This window comes from Onychostoma macrolepis, chromosome 02, assembly GCF_012432095.1.
Source record: "Onychostoma macrolepis isolate SWU-2019 chromosome 02, ASM1243209v1, whole genome shotgun sequence".
In the NCBI taxonomy this organism is placed as follows: Eukaryota; Metazoa; Chordata; class Actinopteri; order Cypriniformes; family Cyprinidae; genus Onychostoma; species Onychostoma macrolepis.
The window spans coordinates 21916155-21939646 of record NC_081156.1 but is presented as its reverse complement, the minus strand read 5'-3'; the positions used below and the strand labels follow the sequence as shown (position 1 = coordinate 21939646).

The 23492-nt window shown below is 36.0% G+C and overlaps 2 protein-coding genes across 4 annotated transcripts in view; one reads left to right on the top strand and one right to left on the bottom strand.

Moving 5' to 3' along the window:
• astn1 (astrotactin 1) overlaps positions 1–23492 on the bottom strand; it is a 377633-nt gene that overhangs the window by 262507 nt on the left and 91634 nt on the right. For 2 of the 3 annotated variants that reach the window (XM_058749876.1, XM_058749884.1), the window contains 4 exons: positions 20244–20408; positions 19300–19416; positions 19170–19213; positions 18870–19073 (listed from right to left, as the gene is read on the bottom strand). The gene's annotated coding sequence lies outside the window, so the exon portion shown is untranslated. Of the gene's footprint in view, positions 1–1462; positions 1581–18869; positions 19074–19169; positions 19214–19299; positions 19417–20243; positions 20409–23492 lie in introns of those variants that run through there. The other variant, XM_058749890.1, reaches the window with a different exon arrangement.
• Positions 1–23492, top strand: part of brinp2 (bone morphogenetic protein/retinoic acid inducible neural-specific 2) — an 89532-nt gene that overhangs the window by 15162 nt on the left and 50878 nt on the right. Inside the window, exon 2 of the mRNA XM_058749898.1 lies at positions 16542–16862. Coding sequence (XP_058605881.1) covers positions 16591–16862 — 272 coding nt within the window. The 5' untranslated portion in view covers positions 16542–16590. The remainder of the gene's footprint in view (positions 1–16541; positions 16863–23492) is intronic.

The window sequence follows — 23492 nt, the reverse complement described above, 5'->3', positions numbered from 1 at the left end:
ATTATGAGCTTATATTTCTTTCAAATACTTCAATTGGCCCTGTTCACATCAATGTAAGGACCTCACCATAAACTCAATATTGAATTATTTATACAATATTTACCAAAAAAAAAAAGAGAGAAACCCAAAGCCCTAATTTGTTACCCATCACATACCATAGCCTACATGTCCAGATGAATGGATTCTGGTTGATCTACAATGCATTCCTGTTGTCTGATCTACAGTCACCAATATCTGTCACGTACTGAAATCTGTGTTAGCAGTTAAAGTGCTGTTCCATGATGCATGCTTCACAGCTCCTTTGGTCATTAATGTTCATTGACCCTGATGGAACGATCCCCATGCAACAGAAAAAGCATTTATCCATAAACCCTCTGAAAGCCGAAAGTGCTACGCCCTCCACTCATTACAGAGCGAGAAGCCAAATAACCACTTTATTCCACTGGTCAGCGTAACGATTTTTCTATGCCAGCACAATTGTTGTTTTATGCTCCAGGACAGCTAGCCAAATGCATTCACATGGTCTACTAGAAAAAAACAAACAAATGTAGAATAAATCCGCCCTTCCAGACTTGCAAATGCATTCATTCACGCTATAACTGCACTCTGCACATTAACCGATGATATCTGAGATGCAAAGTGCTGTTGATAAACCGACCTCTCTTTGACGCTTTTCCCTTTAACCCTGGCATGCCTGCGAGGGAGATGGAAGTACAGCATCACCTATCCCTCATAAATATCAGTAGCCGCATCCTCCAGAGGAATTAGCTTTGCGCTGCCAGTTTTCCCCTACGGGTATATAGTGATTTCACTGGAAAGCATGATTGGAGAGTGGATGTTGTGCTTAGAGTGATCAAAACTGACCTGTTTAATCTTTCTAATCCATCTAGGCCTGCCAATCATCTTCTCTGACTTTCATACTTTTGACTTACGCAGTGCGCCTACGGTGCGCCCCGTGCTTGGTTGTGTGAGAAATGAGATCTGTGGTGATAGAACTTCTGATGACAGTGGCTTTAGGCTGCTTTATAGAAACGTACCACAGAACTGACACAGAAAAGAGTTCAGGTCGACTTTCTTAATACGTAATACGGACTCTGTGAAACTCTGCCAAATTTCATATTCCCACAGCATTGCCAATGATAGTTTGCTCGATAGAAGTATTTCACCCCTGCAGCAGCTGTGCCAACAAATGATCTCAGAATTACATTCGCTGATTTACTCCGAGCTGTACCTTGGCAAACTGACTCCTTGGTCACAGACGGACCGCCCACAGTCCAGTCACTGACCGTCTGATGCATATTGACACTAAAAAGGGAAGCGTTGGCTGAAATGCCAGTTACAGTCTGAGAAAAACAACTCATAATTTTAGGTACACTCTAAAAAATGCTGGGTAAAATATGGACAAACCCAGCGATTTGGTTGTTTTCAACCAACAGTTAAATGTTTTAAGCCCGGTACACACCAAACCGATGCCGAGAAACTAGTGGCGATGAAAGCAGACTGCGTGGTCGGCTCACGTCGGCTCACATCGGCAGCGTCTGGGTCCAAAGTTGCCCCGATACACCAAGTCTACGCTCGACACCCGACGGCCAGGTAGCGCGTCCGTTCTGCGCCTGCGTAAGAAGTTTTTAAAAAAATTTCTGGTGCACTGGTTCGTCAGCTGAACAGCCAATCAGAATGATCAGATGGCTCCGACGCCGATTCAACGTGTAGAATCGGGCGAAAAAAAAGCCGAGGAGGACCAACTTCAACCGACGGTGCGGAACACATTGAGAAAACTTAGTCGGCCGACGAACAAAAACTGCCCGATGGCCGACCGTTGGCTTGGTGTGTACCGGCTTAACCCAACCTTCTGGGCAGTAACCCAACCACTGGGTCAAAATAACACAATAGCTGGGTTTGTCCATATTTAACCCAACATTTTTTAGAGTGTAGTTAAACTACGATCAATACTTAGACCGGAGATTTTTAACTGGATTTTATACAGTAAATCTAACATAACTCTAGATAATTGTAGGCAGAAAAAAGTGTTAGTTTTGCCTTTAGTACTATGACAATTTTGGAAACCAAATATTTTATAATATAACAGCATCATTTTAGTATTATTTATATACTATAATATTTATTAATGATATTAATTAACATTATTATTATTATTATTATTATATTATTATTTTAATTTTGTGAATTTATTTTGAGTTGTACGTTTTTTTCCTTTTCCATTTAAATTGAATTTTAATTTAGTAATTTGATTATGTGCTTTTGATGTTTTTATTATTATTTAAAAATATTTCTAAGCAGCTTTAATTTATTTTTATTTCAGGTTTATTTTTAGTAATTTAGTACTTTAACTTAAATTTATTTCAGTTAGCTTGCAAGGCAACATATCTTTTTTTTTTTATCTAATAGTTTTATTTTATTTATATTGTAATTACTACCTGGTCTCATGGCATTTACGTACCTGGGTGCACTTTTTAGCGTGACATGAAATACGTACCAATAAGTGCATATCACTGGAGTTTCCAAAATAAATGAACACTTTCACACAAATTTACAGAGTTGCAATTAATAAAGCGTAATTTTCGCACAATTACTTGAAGAATATCATGCTATGACTTCAAAACAATATTAATATGCTGGGAGATTTGAAAACTGATGCTTTGGAATGTTAACATCGCACACATCCAGCTTCATATCTATGGATTTTCATAGATAACAAGCTTGTTCGGTAGCTCACGGAGACGGATTTAGGAGACCAGAAGCACCGGTTCGAATCCCATGTAACTACGATTCGACAAAGCAGTTAAATTCTGCGTAAAAGGAAGTTCAAATGGCACAGTTGCATCAGCTAATACTTTTTTATATCAGTTCTGCATTTGTTAACACTATGGGTTAGGTTTAGGGTTGGATTTGGTGTAGGGCATATTTCCAACGCGATAGAGCATTAACGATATTTGAATTCTGAACCGCCTCAATAGGTATCTGAAGCAACGTAATAAAAAAACAGCAATACGTACCAATATCTACGTAATAAAAACGTGCCAGGGTTCACATATTGAACCTGTGTTTTAGCGCCACTCAATGGACATTTCTATCTGAAACTGCGGCGAAACGTGCAGCTAGGTACGTAAAACAGTGTCGCACAAAAAGTGCGCAGAGGTACGTATTTTTATGAGACCAGGTTGTGTAATTATATTTCAAACATTATAGATGGACCATAAATGGCCATTACAATTTAGGAGGGGCTTCCCTTGCAATAAAATCATCATTCATTCAGGTAATTTTTAATCAGAATAAAATGCAAATAGGACCAGGCTTTATGCCGATAAAAGTTTAGCTGTGGGATACTATCTGACTCTTAACTACACTAGTGTTACATTCCCTGATAAGCAAGGTGACAAATGTAGTCAGCACAGCTGCTCCAACAACTTCATGCCACTGGAATAGCCTCGTAGACTCAAGCTAGGATAATAACATCAACTCTTATTAAAGCTCCAAATGTAAATCCTCACTTGACACCATAAATGTCCTGAAGGACTATAACATGACAGAGTAAATCCAAAAGTGTGACACAAACTTCAGAACACATATATCAAGAGATGACTTGGCAAATTGATCAGATGCTTTCTTACTGTACACAATCTGTAGATTCTGTCTATCACTGACTATTTAGTGAAAAAAAACAACAACAACTGCATGAGAATGATGAAAAAAGATACATTTATTAGATTTCTGGCCTACATTTGAATATCCCCATACTGAATTGTGACACTACAATAGTTTGTACAACAAAAACCTTTTATACTTGCCCAGATGTTGTCTTAGATCATTATTAGGTGCACAGGGAAGTTTAGACAATAAGACTTGATAACAGAACAGGCAAGGGAGAATTGTCTGTTGTTTCCTCTAGATGATTGATTCATCAACTCTTTCTCACTTTCATCTCTGAGCAATGTTGGAACTTTGTATTTCAGCAATTCTAATGTTACTGCCTCCTTAGGATAAATTGTTGTTGTATTCCTCATTTGCAAGTCGCTTTGGATAAAAGTGTCTGCTAAATGAATAAATGCATATATAAATGATTGATGGTGCACAAGTTTCAATGCAAACGCTGGAATCAAACCCCACTGGCCTGAGCTAATGCATCACTGCCAAAAACCAGAACAGCATAGTGAATTTATTTTTAATTTAATGATGTTTCTAAAAAGTATTTACATAAATGCAATCATATTCCACTTTTCCAATCCAGTGTTGGGAAGTAACTAACAAAGTAGCATTGTTCAGTAATGGGGTCGTAAATATCACTGTTTTCTTGATTGTTAATAGAACGTTTAAAAGTACAATATATATTTAAAATAGAAAACCATTATAAATGTCTTTACTGTCACATTTGATCTATTTAATTTACCATCACTAAATAAAAGTATTCATTTATTTTAAAAATATATATTTGCATATTGTGTATATGTATACATACATACAATTTGTATATTTTCAATTTTAATTTTAGTTGTAAGTTTTAATTATTTGATTATGTGCTTTTGTCATTTTTATAGTTGTTATGTGTTAAATATTTCTATGTATATTTTTAATATCATAGTAATAACATTTTAATAACATTTTATTTCAGCATTAGTTTAAGTAATTTAGTACTTCAACTTCAACTTATTTTTATTTCGGTTGATTTTTTAATCTAATAATTATATTTTATTCTATTTTAGTTAATGAAAACTACTTTTTAAAAAATATATATTTTTACAATTTTACTTATTACAATTTTAAATATCATTACTTTGCTATTAATTTAACAATTTTAAATTATTAGCATCTTATGAATTTGTTTTAAAGCTAAACAACACTCTGGAGTGTGGGCTTAGGATAAGATAAATTCAGATCCACTAATCTTCTAAAATATTCCACGGATTGGTAACCAACATAATATATGAGGTACACTAATATATAATTTATAATCAAATTAAGAGCAGACTGTATGGTGAGCAGTAATTGTGTGTACAAGTAGCCATGCTTAACAAACCTGGCATACCAATTTCCTTCAAAATGGATTTTCAATTCTAATTGTAAGAATCAGTTTAATAAAATGCTGTTGCTTCTAGCTTGAATGGAAATGCAGAATAGTTTTACTACACAGCGGTATATTTGTATTTTAAAAATAACCAAGCTTCTAAATACACATCTGTGCATTCACATTAGCAATCGCTCTGTGTAGTCACTTTGGGTTTTTAGCCCTCGGTGATTCTGATTCAATCAGTGAAAGCCCAATAAACAGGGTCACGGGTCAAATTCTTTTCAGAACAATCTTTAGGGGAGGTTTTATCTGCTGCTGGAGGGTAATGGACCTCTTACGGCTCTGTGGTAGATTTATTGACTATCTGAGGACCCCGATGCCCCTGATCAGTCTCTGCACACTACATCTGTCTTCACTCATTATCACACATGCATATGGAGCTTTGCAATCACCCTGTGCCTGCCAAAGTCCATTACCCACAAACCAAGTACTCTTGCTCAATCAGAAGCGAGATAACAGACAATTCATATATACACACATGATCAATGACATACGTAAGGGATAAGCTGAGTGTGCTCACACACTTAAATGTTGTGTATATTGTTGTGTGTGCGTGTTAACTGAATAGCTGAAGGTCAGAAGGTGTGTTTGTATTACCGTTTCACATCGATCCCCTCTCTTTCCTTTCATCCTTTCATTTTTCCATCTCCTCTTCCTAGATCAAGAGCTACAGAGACCACTCGAACAAAAAGCAGTATTCTAAATAAAACAAAATAGAATAGTGCTGTTTTCAGCGATTCAAGTATGTAACAGTGCACTGAACGTAACATCATAATGCTTGAAATGAGAGAACGAGTACACTGATGTTATGACAGTCTCTACCCGAAGACATGACTCCGATTTAGCAGTGGTTATTTAAATATGCAAAGCTTTCTAACACATTAGGTTAAATTATGGCCGTGTTATCTGGGTGTGATAAACCAACCTGCATGTTCCAATAACTGAAAAAAGAAGATTCATTTGGAGAGTGTTAAGATACTAATTACATTTGATACAATTAATAAACAGCTACAATTTTCTGGTTGGCTGGACACAATTTAGTATTCCTCCATTGACAGAGGCACTGCTGTGAATTTATGATTAGAGTATGTGGAAGTTACTGTTGCTTAAATTAAGACTACAAGAGCACATCTTCTGGAAAGAACACTGAACTCTGAAAAATATGTAACAGTTTTCATACTGATATAACATTTCAAGACTTATCTGCAACAGCAGGGTCCAAAAACAAGAGACCATATATATATATATATATATATATTTTTTAATTTAATGTAAATTTGAGTGAAAAGTTTGGTAGCCCAGTAGTGCACAACACAACAATCTCCACAAAACAATGGAAACAAGCCGCAACACAATGAAATCTCCACAGCACAAAGAAATTAGCGCAACACAACGGAAACAAGCCACAACATGGCGAAATTAGCATAACACAACAAAAATTAACACAACACAACGAAATTAGCACAACACAATGGAAACAAGCCGCAACACAACACAAAATGTGTTGTATTACTGCACAACACAAAGAAATTAGCACAACACAAAGGAGACAAGTCGCAACACAATGAAATTAGCACAACAGAAAGGAGACAAGTCGCAACACAATGAAATTAGCACAACAGAAAGGAAACAAGCCACAACACAATGAAATTAGCCCTATGCATAGTGTTGTGGTGTTTTCACTGTCTTGTGGATATTTTGTTTTGTTGTGCACTACTGGGCCACCGTAGAAAAGTGACTTATAAACATTAACAGCAAAGAGCTTCCAGTGCTTCAATTAAAGCTTATGTTTAAAGCAGTTTATGAGAAGTCAGAAAGATCAGATATTTGCTTAGTAACATATAGTTCAGAATCTGAAATATTTCTCCTCAATTTTACATAAAAACATTATTTCACAAGTTCGCACTAACATATAATATGATTAAGCAATTAGTAAGCATATTTGGTGTGCTGTCTGAAGGGAGGGCTCTGAGCTCGGGATACAGCCCAAACCAAGAGAACCCCCATTCCCAAGAATGGGATGAAATTAGATTAGATTAGAGTGCAGAGTTGGGGTGGAGGCAGGATGCTGGAAAATTGTCATAGAACAGAGGTGAGTTGGCTGTATATATACACCTGATGTGCTTGTTAAGGTGATTAGGTGACAAGCTCCACCTGGGCCAGACTGATTATCTGATCGCACTCCTCCCGAACCTTGTTAATAAAACATCATTTTGTTTACATGTTGGTCTACCCTGAAAAAACTGTTACCTTGAAGAGCTATTTCTACCTAATGTAACCCAAAGAAATTACTTTTGTTGGTATAAATTAATGTATTTAGATTGATTTTGCAATATTAAATGATATACAGTGCTGCTTCAACATTTGTGAACCTCTTGCAGAATCTGTCAAAATGTGAGTACAAAATGCATGTTATTTTTTTATTTAGTACTGTCCTGAGTAAGATATTTTACATAAAAGATGTTTACATTTAGTCCATAAGACAAAAAAATAAATAAATAAAATAGCTGAAATTATTAAAATAACCCCATTCAAAAGTTTGGGAACCCTTGGTTCTTAATATTCTGTGTGTGGTTACCTGAATGATCCACGATTGTTTTTTGTTTTTTGATGGTTGTTCATCAGTCCCTTGTTTGTTCTGAACAGTTAAACTGAGCACTGTTCTTCAGAAAAATCCTGAATATTCAGTGAATATTTGAACCTTTTTTAATAGTTGTGTTTAAGTCCCTCAATTGTCCTCAGTGTGAAAAGATGGATCTCAAAATCATAGTCACTGCTGGAAAGGGTTCAAATATGCAAAAGATGCTGGAAAACTGAAGAATCTGCAGGACATGGAGGATTTTTCTGAAGAACAGTGCTCAGTTTAACTGTTCAGAACAAACAAGGGACTCATGAACAACCATCAAAAAAACAGTTGTGGATCATCCAGGTAACCACAAACAGTATTAAGAGCCAAGGGTTCCCAAACTTTTGAATGGGGTTATTGTAATAATTTCAGCTATTTTTTTTTTTTTTCGTCTTGTGGACTAAATGTAAACATCTTATGTAAAATATCTTACTCAGGACGGTACTAAATAATAATAAAAAAAAAAACATGCATTTTGTATGATCTCTCTTATTTTGTTAAAATTACTCACGTTTTCACAGATTCTGCAAGGGGTTCACAAACTTTCAAGCAGAACTGTATGTGACTTGAATTAAACCAGTTAATTTATAGTGGATGTTACCACTTTTAGGTTACTTTTGTTTTCAGTGTAAGGCCTGTTCACACCAAGGACAACAACTATAATGCTAAAGATTTAGTTTTAAAAATCCTTCTACACCACAACTATAATGATAACAGCACAGAGGAACGATATCATTGGAATCATTTTCAGAACTATTTTTTTTTTCCAGCTAATAAGAGATAAAACATCTACAGCCAATCAGAAACCACATTGCTTTGAATAGATTGAGAATTTAAAGCGGATGACAAAACTGCAGCCTGTGCTTATAATAAACTGCGTATTATATGCACGCCAAAAACGTGCGTAGCATAGACACGCCAAAGTCCATTTTTGCGTACCACGAGTTTTCAGGGGGGGTTTTTGGCGTAATATTTATCATTATAGTCATATTTTTTAGTGCGAACAGTCCTGTTTAAATTTTTATTTCCAGGTTTGAATCAGATTTTTAATCCTAGATTTTCATTGTTGTCTCAGACTCCAACTGTATATTATACAAAATGGTTTGGAGTGTGTCACGTTTTTCATGCGTTTCCCCGTTTAATTGACATAGTTGCCATGGTTTCGTGTTCAAATTAGATGAGTTTTGCAGTCCAAACTATTGTGACATAAATTGTGTGCCTGCCTTTACACTACAACAAGCCTGCTTTTCAATTAACATTTTTTTCTCCTCCAGGAAGATGTTTATTATCGCTATTTTTCAGGAAATGTCCAACATAGGCGCAAATAGTAATAAGGCAGCGATAAAACATTTAGATCACACATTTTTCCTAATGCGGTCACTCCTCAAAACACTTGAGGACCTGTGGCGTATATAATCATGATTCGTGCACTTGTGGTAATTGGTTACCCATATGAGGTGACCATGGCAACGATGCTGGAATGTGTCCTGTGTGAGTTGTCCTCTGTGTGTTCAGTGTTTCTAAAGCTCATCCTCTCATTAGCAGTGAGAATGTTTTATAGGTGTGTGGGAGGTCTGTTTGCACAGGGACACGCTTTCCCCTCAATTACCAAATGAGTTTGCACAGGCTCTGGCAAGAAACTCCTGAAAACTCTGCGAGGACCCGGCAGTAAGTGTGCCAGGACGTATTTAAGGATGAGGCACGGAGCTAATAGTATCAGAGCAATATGCAGATGTGTTTTTATGGAGCGGTGTTAATCTAATAAGCAGCCAGGGTAATTATCTTGAGTGCGAGTAGGTGTGTGTGTGTGTGTGTGTGAACGGTGTTTTTTAAAATGTGATGTACAAGCGATTACACCCAGTAGAAGGCTGAAATGTGTTTATGGTGATACAACAGCTGGACAGTCAGGTATTAAAGGGATAGTTCACCTAAAAATAAAAATTCTGTCATCATTTACTCACCCTTTAGTTGTTCCAAAGCAGTATGAGTTTATTTCTTCTGTTGAGCACAAAAGAAGATATTTTGAAGAATGTTGGTAACCAAACAGTTGACAGTAACCATTGACATCCGTAGTATGGGGAAAAAAAAAAATACTATGGAAGTCAATGGCTACTGTCAACTGTTTGGTTGATGGTAACCATTCAATTTGCGGCAGCCATTGACTTCCATGATATGGAAAAAATACTACAGAAGTCAATGGCTACCATCAACTGTTTGATTACCAACATTCTTCAAAATATCTTCTTTTGTGCTCAATAGAAGAAAGAAACTCATACAGGTTTGGAAAAAGTGGAGGATGCAAATGATGACAAAATTTTCAATTTTAGGCAAGTTATCAATTGTTTTAAGAGATCACCGTTCCCCATGTGCGCAGATCTTCACACTTGCACAGTATGAACCGGTTGAGCTTTAGAACTCGAGTTTGGTTCTGATGGAAAAGTTGCTGTTTTTAATTACAGGTATAGTAAATAAGACATTGATGAGTCTTAATTATCCATATGTTATTGTGCCTAATTCTGAAATAAACGCCAGTGATTGTGGCTGTTTGCTTTGACTCCTCATGTGAATGTTTTCCCTCTGTTGCCATTGGAGAACATCTGCTTATATTATTTCGCAAACAGTGCAACTTATTAATTTGCCATAATGTCGTAACACCTGCTGTAAAAGAAGCTTGCAGAATTTGAAAATCACACACATGTACATTATGTAAATGTACATACAGTAGATGTATATTAGTGCATGAGATTGTTTGCTATACATCACAAGCACGTACAGAGAGACATTTAAAACCCCTCTGCGACTAGGTATTGTTGAAATTGCTTTCACATTAATGCTCTTTCACGCCTGCATAATTGTTTTGCTGATTAACTTGCCATGCTTGCATGTTTTAATTAAACACATTTTCAGGATTTATGCCCTTTCATTTATTTATCTCCCATCTTACAAAATGGTCACCTGGGGCATATTTTTTGGTGAATTAAACGCGGTTTAATTATTTTCACAGGATGAAATTGCTCATAAACATTCATACTTGGAGGTTTATGGAGCTCAACCTTACTAAAAGTTTCTTGCATGCTTCTTTTTTGTTGCTATGTTTATGACACTTACATTTTGGCAGATCGAATGCAGTAAACAAGACAGATGCAATAACAGTGATGCAAGAATTGCAAGATAGAAATGCTCTTGTTTCAAAGGTTGGCTCTCTTTATGTGGAAAAAAATTACACCCTGAGGTCTTACTCTTTGGTTATTTCTTTTGAAAGAGTAGGAAATGTAGTTTGGGTCAGTTGGCCTCGGTTTAAATGTGGCGGAAACTGCTGTCCTTACAGTTATCAGTGAAGTAAAACTCAAAACAAACAATAAATGCACAAGTGAAATCAGACAAATATGAGCACATATGCATGATGGGTTATTAGTAGTGGTTGCAAATCAAAATATTCATATTACTATTCCGCATACTACTACTGTTTCTAGACAAAATGTTACGATATTAATGCCATACAAATCATGTGGCTTAATGAGACTAATAATAATAAAAGCAGTTCTTTTGAACTTTCTATCATAAATTGCCTATAAAAATACCACATTTTCAACTATATTCCAAAAAAAAAACATTTAAAATTATGATATTTTACAATCTTGCGTTTTCACGTTTTTTTTTTCGTATTCCTCATCCTTTCCTATCAAAATGCATGCTAGTACAGATGCGAAAACGCAGAAAGTCGAACCTAATCAAAATTTTTGTCCATCATAAAAAAATTCGGATCAGGTTTGATTTTCTGCATTTTCGCATCCATAGCATGCATTTTGATAGGAAAGAATGAGAAATACGAAAAAACGGAAAAACGCATGTGAAAATTTCGGACTCAGTGTGCAATGGCCTTTAGTGAGCATAAGAGACTTCTTTCAACTTTTGAACTGTAGTGTACCCATCTAGTCATATAATTAATATTTTCCTCTCATATAATAAGGCATCTAAACTAAAATGATTTGCAGCAGCAGCGGTAGGAAATTCACAGTATAAATTTTCGCTTACATTTGTATTTCTGTAATGGGGCTGCAGGCACACATGATGGTAAGAGTAAGGCAGGTGGTGGGGATTGCTGAGTAGATGTACTCGAGTTCAATAGGACAGCCGGCCTTATGGTTATGTCAGTGCAACTGATTCCTCTGCACACTCAGTCTCAGTAAAAGTCCACAGCTGGACCGCACAACATTTCTTGCTTTACTTTGAATAATGGATGAGAACACAGAATACTGGAGAACCTAAATTCTCAACAGGTCTTCCTTGTTCTCAGACTTTCTATAAAATTGAGATTGACAATATTGGGTCTTTGAGAGCTTTGAGAGCTTTGAGAGCCATGTAAACAGATGTTAAATCAACTTTAAATCAAGAAGAGTTTGGAGCGGCTATGTGAATGATTTCATCTGGGCCTTGTTATATATAAAGAGTAGAACAGCAGCTGAATTCCTGCCATATTAGGCCTCTGTTGGCTTTTTGCGAAGCGACTGTTGCACCACTTTTGGATAACTGCCTTTGATGGGTGATTCTGCACCTGTGGGATCTAAGTGAAATTGAGTGGTTCTCAACATGAATCGTGTTCCATTGCCACACACATACAGAAAGAGTGTGAATGATAGAACTTAGATGCTTTGGAAGAAACACACTATTCTTTAGAATTTGGTGAAGAATTATGTGATGCAAGTATGTGTCCACTGTGTTCAGTGTTCATTGTGTTTATGAGTTGTTTTGTTTGTTTATTTGGTGTTTGTTTGTTTGTTTTTTGGCCATAAGAAATTGAAATTGCTACACCTTACAGGAAGTACTGTAGAATTGCCATCTGAATTGAAATACCAAGGAATTTACTGAATTGCAATTCAAAGAAATGCATTCTGGGAAATTAGTGTTCTACCAATTTCTAACCATTTTAAACACCTATATCATTGGCCTATTGTTCTTTCTGTCTATAAGGTCTATAAACCTTATAATTTTCAAATGAGGCATTGTCAAGCCAACATTTCAACAATTTTTTTAATTAGCTAAACAGTTAATTAAACAGTGAATTTCTTTGAAAATCAGTTCATTTTAATTCTTCTTCCAAGTTTACAAAACCCTAATGGTTGCAAGCTCAGGGATGAAAATAAGAAGGTTACTGGTTTGATCCATGCAAAGTGGAACCTATAAGTCATTACCATTGTGCCCTTAAAGGGATAGTTAACCCCAAAAAAGGCATTACTACTCACCCATGCCATTCCAAATCTTTATCACTTTGTTTTTGTGGAACACAAAAGAAGATATTCTGAAAAATGCAGGTAACCACATAAGAAAGAAAGACATACAGGTTTGGGATGACGTGAGGGTGAGTAAGTAATGACTAATTTTCACTTTTAGGTGAACTATCTCTTTAAGCAAGAAGCTTAATCAGGTTGTTTCAAAGGAATGCACCAGTAAGTCTACTACTTTGGATGAAAATGACAAATAAATAACTATCTACTTTAAACACATTTTACACACAAGTTATTTTAACTGCTACATACAACAAAGCAACAGCCTCAGCGGAGCTTCCGAGATGCTTCATAAAGTACAGTACATTAAAACCACAGAAGCTGCAGGTGCGTTATTCTACGAAAATAATGAAGTGTGATGAACAAGCATAGCAGGTTACCAAAATACTAGCAGGTGCACAGCATGAGTCATAGGCTCTTTTATAAACATTGTTAAGAACGTTGAAAAATTCAGAGCAATTTTGAGAGCAATTATCATGATATTCAAGAAGAGCTATCCTAAATTTCCTGGAGCTTTATTGTGTTGTTTCATGTGAAACACTATGCATATATCTAACAAAAAAAACACTCATACCATATACAGCTGGAATCTCCACCTGCCAAACAGAAAAAAAAAAGAAAAAAAAAATCCCTATCAAGACAGTATTAAAAGTAGTGATGTGCAAAAATACACGTATTTTGGGCAAGTTGATAGATAGATAGATAGATAGATAGATAGATAGATAGATAGATAGATAGATAGATAGATAGATAGATAGATAGATAGATAGATAGATAGATAGATAGGTAAAAAAAACTGCTTTTGTGTTCTACAGGGGAAAAAAGTCACAGATTTGTAACGACATGAGGATGAGTACATTTTCATTATTAGGTGATCTATTTCTAAGGACAAAATCTGCAAGAAAATTACAGCCTCCTTTTGCAATTCACTGTTCTCAGGGCTTGTTTATCCCTCATAATCACAAAAAGCTGCGGTATCAGCATGTCCTCAAGCCAGTTCCTAAAACCACTACATAATCATTATTTGATCAATTAGATCTAAAGCCTTCAGGTGAACCTCAGGCCCTGCAATGCCGATTTCTGAACAAGTGTGCTCTGCAGAACACTCAAGTGTTGTGGACATGTGATGTGTTCTTGGTGTCCCTACTGCCCTATGCTAAATTCTAGATACTCGTAGCTAGCGCCTGCCTTCTCTCCTGAGCAGGAAGGGTAAATATGAAGACACCTAAATTATGCAAGGCGCGCATGAAAATGTCAGGGCTAAATTCAGTATTTCTTCCATTGTCTCCCTGGCATTTCAATGTTTTATGCATTTTATAATTAGGTAGAGGCTCCAGAGGGAATGGAGACCAATAAGACCGTGCATTGCTAGCTGTCTGGGGTGTCACTATACTCAGACCCTGGGTTTATTTGAAAGGCAGATTTCAAACGTGAAGCCAGTTGAGGTATTTGAGAATTTGAGAATAAAAGGCAAACCATACCTGCGTCCATCTGCTGTTGCTACTTAAACAGCATGTAATTAGTGTGCGTAATACAGCGAGCTGAAAGTTGATGATAGCATGTGATTGATTTAGCAATAGAATGTCATCTAAGCCATGCTACTAAAGTGACAAGAAGGATATGTCATAAGTCTTAAGAAGATGGAGGGAAATAAGTAAATATATTAACCAATATATACTGTGTATATACACAGACAGACAGACGTAAACCGACTTAATCAAACAAACCAAATTTAGACTTGACATGCAATAGCTAAAATCACATAAACACTTTTATCACCAACAATATTTGTGCAAAGTGCATAATTATCAAGCATAAAACCTTTTGGAAGTTGCAGTGAGCAAAGCATTCTATGAATGATAAAGGCCTGACCAAATTTTAGATGAAGCTGTTACTCTAATTTTGACAAATAGCATGGCATTTACCTCTCTCAGGGAGCAGTTAAAACTAGACCTGAGTAAAAATGCATGCTGTGATGAATGTGCTCTGTGTACAGATGTTGTTCATCATGTACTACTCTTATTTGCTCGCACTGTTAATTTAATTTATTATGTTTTGTCTCTTATATTTGCTTACCTGGTTTGGCATTTGCCATTTTTAACAGTAATGTACAGTAAAATGTGGGCGTATTCTTAGTGTAAAATACATTTGATTTTATTCTGTTGCTCTTCTAATACACTGTACATTTAAAGGTTTATCAATTTAATGAAAGAAATTAATTATTTAAAAAAATAAAAAAATAAATTGAATCTCCTGCAATTTGAATAATCAAAGTAATTATAGCATAACCAATTTATTTATTTTTTAAAATTTATTTTACTGACAACCATAATATGAAGTAGTAACAGTAATATTAACAATAAATACATAGCAATAAAATAATAATATTGTATTTTCCTTTACAGAAACCGCAAGAGTTGTCCATGTTATTACAAGACTAAGAAGAAGAAAATGAAATGGAAAAGAAAGACAATGGGATAAACTGCTAGAAAGAACAAAGAAACAAAATGATGAAAGATATTAAAAAAAGACAAAAAAAAAGAAATGCAATAGCACAGAATTAGATATATCAAGATGAGGCCATGAGAGGATTGCAGAGTATAAAACAAAGGAGATGAGAGAAAAAAAATGAAGAGTAGAAGAAATATATTTTGCTGGAGGAATGGGCATAATTACATTTTGTATATTAGAACTACACGACTGAGTGAGGAAATAAGATGTTCTTTTAGGAAGCAATAGGGGAAAAACATGGGGAAATCATCTCTGGGTGACCTGATGGCCGTTCCTAGTTTAATGAATTGTGCTGAAGAAGGCTATGCTGGGTAAATGGAACTTATTACTGTACATACCACGAGGTCCTATAAACACTCTATATGGTTATTGGCTGTTTTCGAGACCTGTTTTATGTTTCATACTATCTGTTCGCCTCTAATTGCTTTTTTAAAAAAAACTACCAATAGTCCCTTGCTGCAGTTAGAAATGAGCGCAAGGTAGTTCATACATCATTAGGAATCCAAACCTGCATTTAGTCCTTTAGAAAATTCATTTTCAGCACGCATTTGAAGAAGAATTATAAAGGAATGTCAGGGAATGGAACTAATAATTTGATACTGTATGCATCGGTGCATGAAGGCATCACCTTCCTCAAAGCCAGTGTCTACCTGCGCTTTACATAATCAATGTGAACTCATTAATATAAGTGTCCTTCGTGACTCTTGGTTTTTTTGACATGCACGTCAAGCATTATTCTCAAGGTTACGTTTTTCCCCAATGCTGCTGGAAATAATTGTTTATGACTCCTGCTCAACAACAGGAAACTAAAGGAAATGTGGCATGTATTGCATGCCGTTATTTTTATTTTTTAGTCCATTGTATCATATGTGTATGATACAGCCAGGTGTGTTTGATATACTTCACTGTGGTCTCTTTTTAAAAGACTAAACTTTTGCTTTAGGATCCTAAATTGAACACACAAAAAATAAATAGTTATGTAAATGTTCATCATCAAAGCCTTACTGTTCATCTTCTCTTCCTGTGTGTTCAGGTCAAAGGGATTGGCAGAAGAATGCTGGCGCCAGGTGCCCAGGGGCAGGATGGCGTTGTGTTGGCAGAGAGCTACGGTTGTTAGATGGTTCCTCTTGATGCTCCTGTGGCACTGGGCACCTCTGGGCCCACTGAGCTGGTTTCTGGCTCTGGCTGAGCGTCTGGACCAGAAGACCTCACCGTTCTCTTCTATCTCCGGCCGGAGCAGCGGCCAGCTGGACTGGCTCCTGTCTGATAAAGGGCCCTTCCATCGCTGTCCAGAATACACCGAGTTCAAAGAACGCTTCCAACAAGGCTTCTCCACACGCTATAAAATCTACAGGTTTGTTCTGTGATGATTATATTATTAGTTGAAAATACTGGATGGATATTCAAAATTGACTTGTGAGTGAAATCGGGTCCCATGACAGATTCAGAGAAAACGTGTGAAAATTGATATAAAATTAACTCAGATTCAATTAAAAAACTGAATCCATTCTTCTCAGTTTCACTACTGTTGCACTTACTGTTTCTTGGCTTTCTAGGGAGATAGTAATGAACATCAGCAGAACAGCTCTTTAGTCTTTGACACTACCATTCAAAAGTTTTGGTTTGACAATCTTTTTTAATGTTTTTGAACATTTACTGAAAAGTAATATTGTGAAATATTATGATTTAAAAAATGATGAAATAATGGATGAAACGCATTTGTCCGTCTCAAATCGCGTTCATGGAAAGCGCTCAAGAAACAGTATCTCTTCCGCAGCTCGGTACGCTTTCAACTTGTTTTTTTTTTAGTCTCGAGTGAGAGACTGTACGACATTCACGTTACATGATTTGACTGATTTTTATGTAGAGAGGGTGACAGCGCACCGCATTAAAAGAAATTATCATTCATGTTTTCATAACCGCTGGCCAAACTCAAAAACAAAACTAAAATGAAAACATCTTTGAAAGCAAGGTGGCCCCCTGGTGTTTCGGGGGCCCTACGCAGCTTGTGTATTCTGCGTATAGGGAGGATCGGCTCTGGTTGTAGGCGAAAATTACATAAAACTAGAACAACTTTGTGAATGAAAGGTGTATGGATTTGGCGGCAACCAGTGGTGCTTTCTGCAGAATAGTGTGGGTGCAGATTTCGTGCAGACAAACTGACCTTTCATCAGTCATGTGACAGATCAAATAAACCACAGTGAGAAGTCCTGACAACAACATAGCAGGAGAAAATGAAAAAAATACTGACGGCTCAGTTGTGATGAGGCATGGATCTGTTTAATCTGATGCAGCACATGGCATTGATATTGTTGGTGAATGGACAGGTGCAGTCACGTGACAGAAAAGGGCCATTGTGCATACAGCAAAAAGACTTCATCTTCTCTGATGCTGCCTGCAGTTACTAAGACAATGGAACGACACAACATTTACATTGTCCATTTACACTGATCCATAAATGATGATGCCCTTGCAAGGGATCCCCTTCTTAAAATATAAAGACAGTAATACATTTATTTACATGTATACTGTGGAAAAATAAAAATTATGTGTAGAAAAACTGCTGTTCAAGTGTTTGTGGTCAGTAATATGTATTACCATTACTTGCATTAAATTAAATTGGATTCATTAAATTGCTCAAAAGTGACAGTAAAGGTATTTATAATGTTATAAAAAATATATTTCAAATACCGTAAACACATTAAATACTTTATATTCATCCAAGAATCCTGAAAAAAAAAATGGTTTCAACAAAAATAGCAGCACAACTGTGTTCAGCACTGATAATACTAATAAATGTTTCTTGAGCGCCAAAGCAGCATATTAGAATGATTTTTGACTGTATTTTTTGTATTGCTGTATTTTTCATTAATAAATGCAGCCTTGGTGAGCATAATAGACATCTTTCTAATTTATTTATTTTTTTTCATTTTTTAATTACCAACCCAAAACTTTTGAATGGTAATGTAAAATTATGGCTGTCAATAAATTATTTGTTTTCATAAATGTATTCATACAGTTCGAAAACCCCTGCACCACACTACACTATCTAGTGTGGTCTCATTTTCTATGTTCCCTGAGATTCAAACCTGTGACCTTGGCGTTGATATCGCCATGCACAGCAACACTCATCATTATTCTGAAAAGTGCAACACATCAGTAGCAACACGGTGCTGATTATTCAGCTGTTGACCTGTTTTAATTACATGCACCCGGCATCACATCATTCATTCAGTACAGTGCATTTTAAATATCGATCACTACACATTCATTCCACTCCATATCAAAGACACACACGCACACACACACACACACACACAACAGGAAGCAAAGGTGTGTTTGGTGCATTACTGTGGCTGACCTCAGATCCGCCAGGGGAGTTTGGCCTTTTTGCCTGCTTCCTTTGTCCCCCGCTGGCGCGTAGCCGACTCTGTCCAACTCTCTCCGCTTGCCGAATTCAGAACCCAGCATGCCTACAGCAGCTGGGCAGAGAAAGGCCCACGGAACTGTGATGGACTCAGTGAGGGGGAGACGAGCCTCTGCCAGCGCGGTTTGAAAGGCTGTCCTGCAAGCCAAAGAGTCTGTGTGGGTGTTTGGGTGTAGGCGAGTCTTCTGTATGTGCCTCACAGTTCAGAGGCATTGTGTAAACAACATCACTGACCTCACACTGCAAAGATGAGGCTTCAGCTGGTCACTGCATTCGCCCTTTTTGATATGATAACAGATCAGGATTTCCAGAAAGAGAAACTGGGTTGCACATCACAAGAGGAGAACACCAGCAGGCACTGTACCTTTTACTGCTTCCTTGGGCACAGCTCCCCTCTGGGGGTTAACATTGCACCAAAGGATCCCCGGCAGAGTGAATTCTATGGTCTTTAGTCATACTGCCAGCTCCGATGGGGATTTTTCTGTTGTGAATGGAGAGATATGTGCGCTTGCATTATTTTTCTTTGTTCCGAGGCTTTAGCAGCAGTTGACATTTACATTCAGAAGTTATTCGATATGGAAGCATGTGTGAGCTCAATAAAAATAAATACCCGATCAAAACACAAATATCTGTTTAAAAGAGAGAACTTGCATAAGTAAGATTTGCTTTATTACTCATTTAGCATGGTTAATGTATGGTAATACTTGAGAATTAAGTTCTTTAACATTTGTTCATTCATTATGTATCATGAACTAACGATGAAAAATACAGCATTTATTAGTCTAGGTTCATTCTGATTTCTACATATACTAATGTATTTTGTACAAATTTGTATAAATTAGCATGAATTCATGGGTTATGAATGAACATGAATGACTAATAAGGAATATTATGTTTAGAAATTAACATTAATTTAGATTAATGAATGATGCAAAGTTCATATGACCCAATGCACTAACAAACTGAACCTGTTGTTCAATGTTACCTAATTTATTCAACAAGCATAATTATCCAGTATGTGGATTACTGAATATTTGGCTGTTCATGCGATGGCCATGTAAATGAGTCTACATTATTATTATTTAATAAATTATTCATATACATTTTTTAAATTAATTATTCATATTATTTAATTTTTTTATAATTTTTATTTATTTATTTATAATTTTCCAGTACTATTTATTTATCTGTAAAACCTTATTTGACAAAGAATAAAAAAAAAAAATTACCTTTAAGAGATTGGAGAAAGGAATACCACTACAAGAAATATATTTATGATTATGGAAAAACCATGACGCACTACCCTACCCATGTGGAGCCTTGGGATGATGTAGTAGCTCCCATTCGTGCTATTATCTGTAGACCATCACACCAATGGTGCTGCACAAGGTGACGGCAGAGACGACCAGTGGGGAGCTGCTCCGTAGGGATTTAGTAACCTGGTAGCAGCTGGTTTCCAAAGGCAACGAGTATCTGCAAAAGAAATCAAACACGAAGATGTGTGTAAGCTATAAGCAATTGAGACAGAAAGTAATTTAATGTTTTCATGGGAAACACAAGAGATGAACTGTGTCATGCAGGTGACGCTGGTCCACAATGTAGAATTAATAAGCCAAATGGATGGAAAACTCGGAGCTGCTTGCGTGGAATTATAATGGGGGGAAAAGCCATATAGGGGTTTGAAAAGAATCGCTTTTGTGTTCCGTTGACTTGATGTAATTTACCACTTCAATCACTCACCAAAGGATATTTCAGAAGCATTTGATAAACATTGCCTGAGCTTCCACAGATTGAGTCAAATTTCATTCTTTATGTTGATGTTTGCAGTGCAAGGTTTTTGCTGAGCAGTTTCATTTTGTTTTTGCATTGTGAAGTTCTGTTTTTGCTGAAAGCATGATTTTGTCATTTCTTATTTGCTTAACTTTGGCAACTAATCCTTCTTTAAAAATCTATAGTTAAAGCTGCTTTCATAATACAATGCAGCCCCTGGTGGGAGGGTTTCCTAAGCTTATTTTCTAGATGATGCCCTCAAAAAAAAGCAGCATGTGCCAATGTTTTAGTTCACTAAACAGAAGCCTTTGAAGTTTTGCATGAAACAGAGGGTTTAAAGAGAAAAATAAAAAAGAGAGCAAAGACAGAATGGGACATTCAGACAGATTGTGACATTTTAAGCTTTTGGCTGAATAGGTGTACAAACTGTTTAGAGTGATTCAATCACCATCTGTTGAAAACGTGGCATCTTTTCATTTCAGGTTTATTTTCAGAACACAAAAATAGTTGAGACAGGCTTTGGACATACTTGTGTAAAGCCTGTTTCTGATTTGTTTTACGTCAATGAGTCATCACCAAGTATAAATGCACACTGGACCTAAAGTTGCCATAGTCTATATGACAAGTCTATACGAGCTGTAATTATAAATCTTCAAATTGGTTCCATGCAGATTCTACACTGAAAATGTGAAAACGTGTTGTTGTTATTACCTCAAGTAGTTAGTATTTCTACATGACCTGACACTAAATTACTTTCCCTTGTGTAATTTAGCATAGTCAGGTTGATTTAGTCATATTAAATAATATTTATGATTCTAATAAAACTGGTAAATTTAGATGTAACCACATGAAGCATATTTTAGATTATCTGACAAAACACTTTTTTTTTTTTTAACGGTGAAGGGAAAAAACAACAGAAAAATCTGCAATGCAATTTAAGAGGAAATGAACAAGAGTAAAACATTGGACATTTCTGTAAAGGGTTCTGTAAATGTCTCAGTGTCTGCAGCTGAGAAGGGAGGCAATATATCATACTTACAGTACTTTAGTTGACAAGAAGTTCCTATTTTATTTTATAGATACAAAAGTCTAGATGCACTGGGAGCAAATATTTCTCAGAATCTCTGAGAGCCTGATAGTCTGTCACTCCAATCAAATTCATGTCAGTTCTGATCTGATTTCATACTGAGGTAAAGTGTGAAGGTCATTAGAGTGAACATGATGTCCATGGAATTGAATGCCCAGCCACTGCAGGCAAAGAAGTACACACATCTTAAAGGGAGACAGCCTTAAAAATCACTGAAATGTTATGTGAGGAACCCAAAAATGGTTATTATGCCGCATAGCTCAGAAAACACCTTTTTGAAACCTTTTCAGAGTGTAATTAACCTAGAAATACAAATTCTGTCATTGACTCGCCAATGTTGTTCTAAACCCATATGACTTTCTTTGTTCCATGGAGCAAAAGATTAATCTTTTGTTGAGCATCCTGGCAATTCTTTGCATGTAATGAAAGTGAATGAGGACTAGGGCTATATATCTCCAGTATTTCAAAGACACCATAAAACTATCATAAAAGTGATCCATACTGCTCTATATTCCAAGTCTTCTGCAGTCATTGGATAGCTTTATGAGAAAAATTTAAGTCGTTATTCACTGAAAATCTTGACATCCATTCTCACTGGCTTGTTCATAAGAAAAGGTTGATTCATTAACTAATCAGTTATTTAGAAATGAAATCAATCATTTGATCCTACTGGAGGATCATCGGTGAGTAACAACTAAAATGTCAGTCTGTTCCTCACAAAAAGTTTCAGATGAGTTTGAATATAAAGCATGAGCCATGTAAGTTGTTAAATTATGATTTGTTTTCCCTCCATTTTTTATGTAGCTAGACAGTCCCAAGAATTATTCACTTTCATTATATGGAAAATAATCATCATGATATTCTCAAAACAAACTTCATCTTCCATGAGGGGAAAAACTGTTTGTTTATGAAATTATTTTAATTTTGGGGTGAACCACCCAACATGGCAATTCAATTCTATTTTATATTTTGGTGTTTGAATTTTGTCATCTCATTCATTCATTTTTGTTTAATCTACTTAAGCCCCACTGAGGGTTAGGTGCAGGGGTGGACCTTCATGTTTGCTTTTTTTCAAGCTAATTCATATGAATTTGCCAAAACAAAAGCAGTTACACATGAGATCTGTTTGGAACTATCATTTCCACACATATTAAGCTCCCTCTCTTAAACCACCATTCCCAAAAACAAATATTGACAACTGTCATCACACAGCAACTTTCAATGTGTTCTTATGACATTTAAATATATCTAAATAAAGCATTTCTCAATATTTCATCAGCTGAAGTTTCAGGAATTTGTATTTTATATTAAAATTGGAATACCTAAAGGCACCAAGCTAGAAAAATCTAATTAGAGCATTTAGCACGGTGCTCCTGGTAAGTAATCAAGATTCAAGCTAATTTCAATATAAAATCAGAGCGTCTGCTACTTGACTCTGAAAACAAAAAGCTATCGGTGCACAACACAGTACTTCATCCCATTAACATCATTGCTCAATTTCCAACAAAAAGGCAAAAAAAAATAAAATCTATATAAAAAAAAAAAAAGACTTTAAAACATCACATTAATTGCTACTTGACAAGTAATATATATTTTGTTCTAGAAAATAATTTAAGGTTCTCCTTGATGAAATGTTTAACTGTCTCAAATTAGCGAGGAAGTGTTGTGAGGCACCTATTATTGTGCTGAGCACAAACACG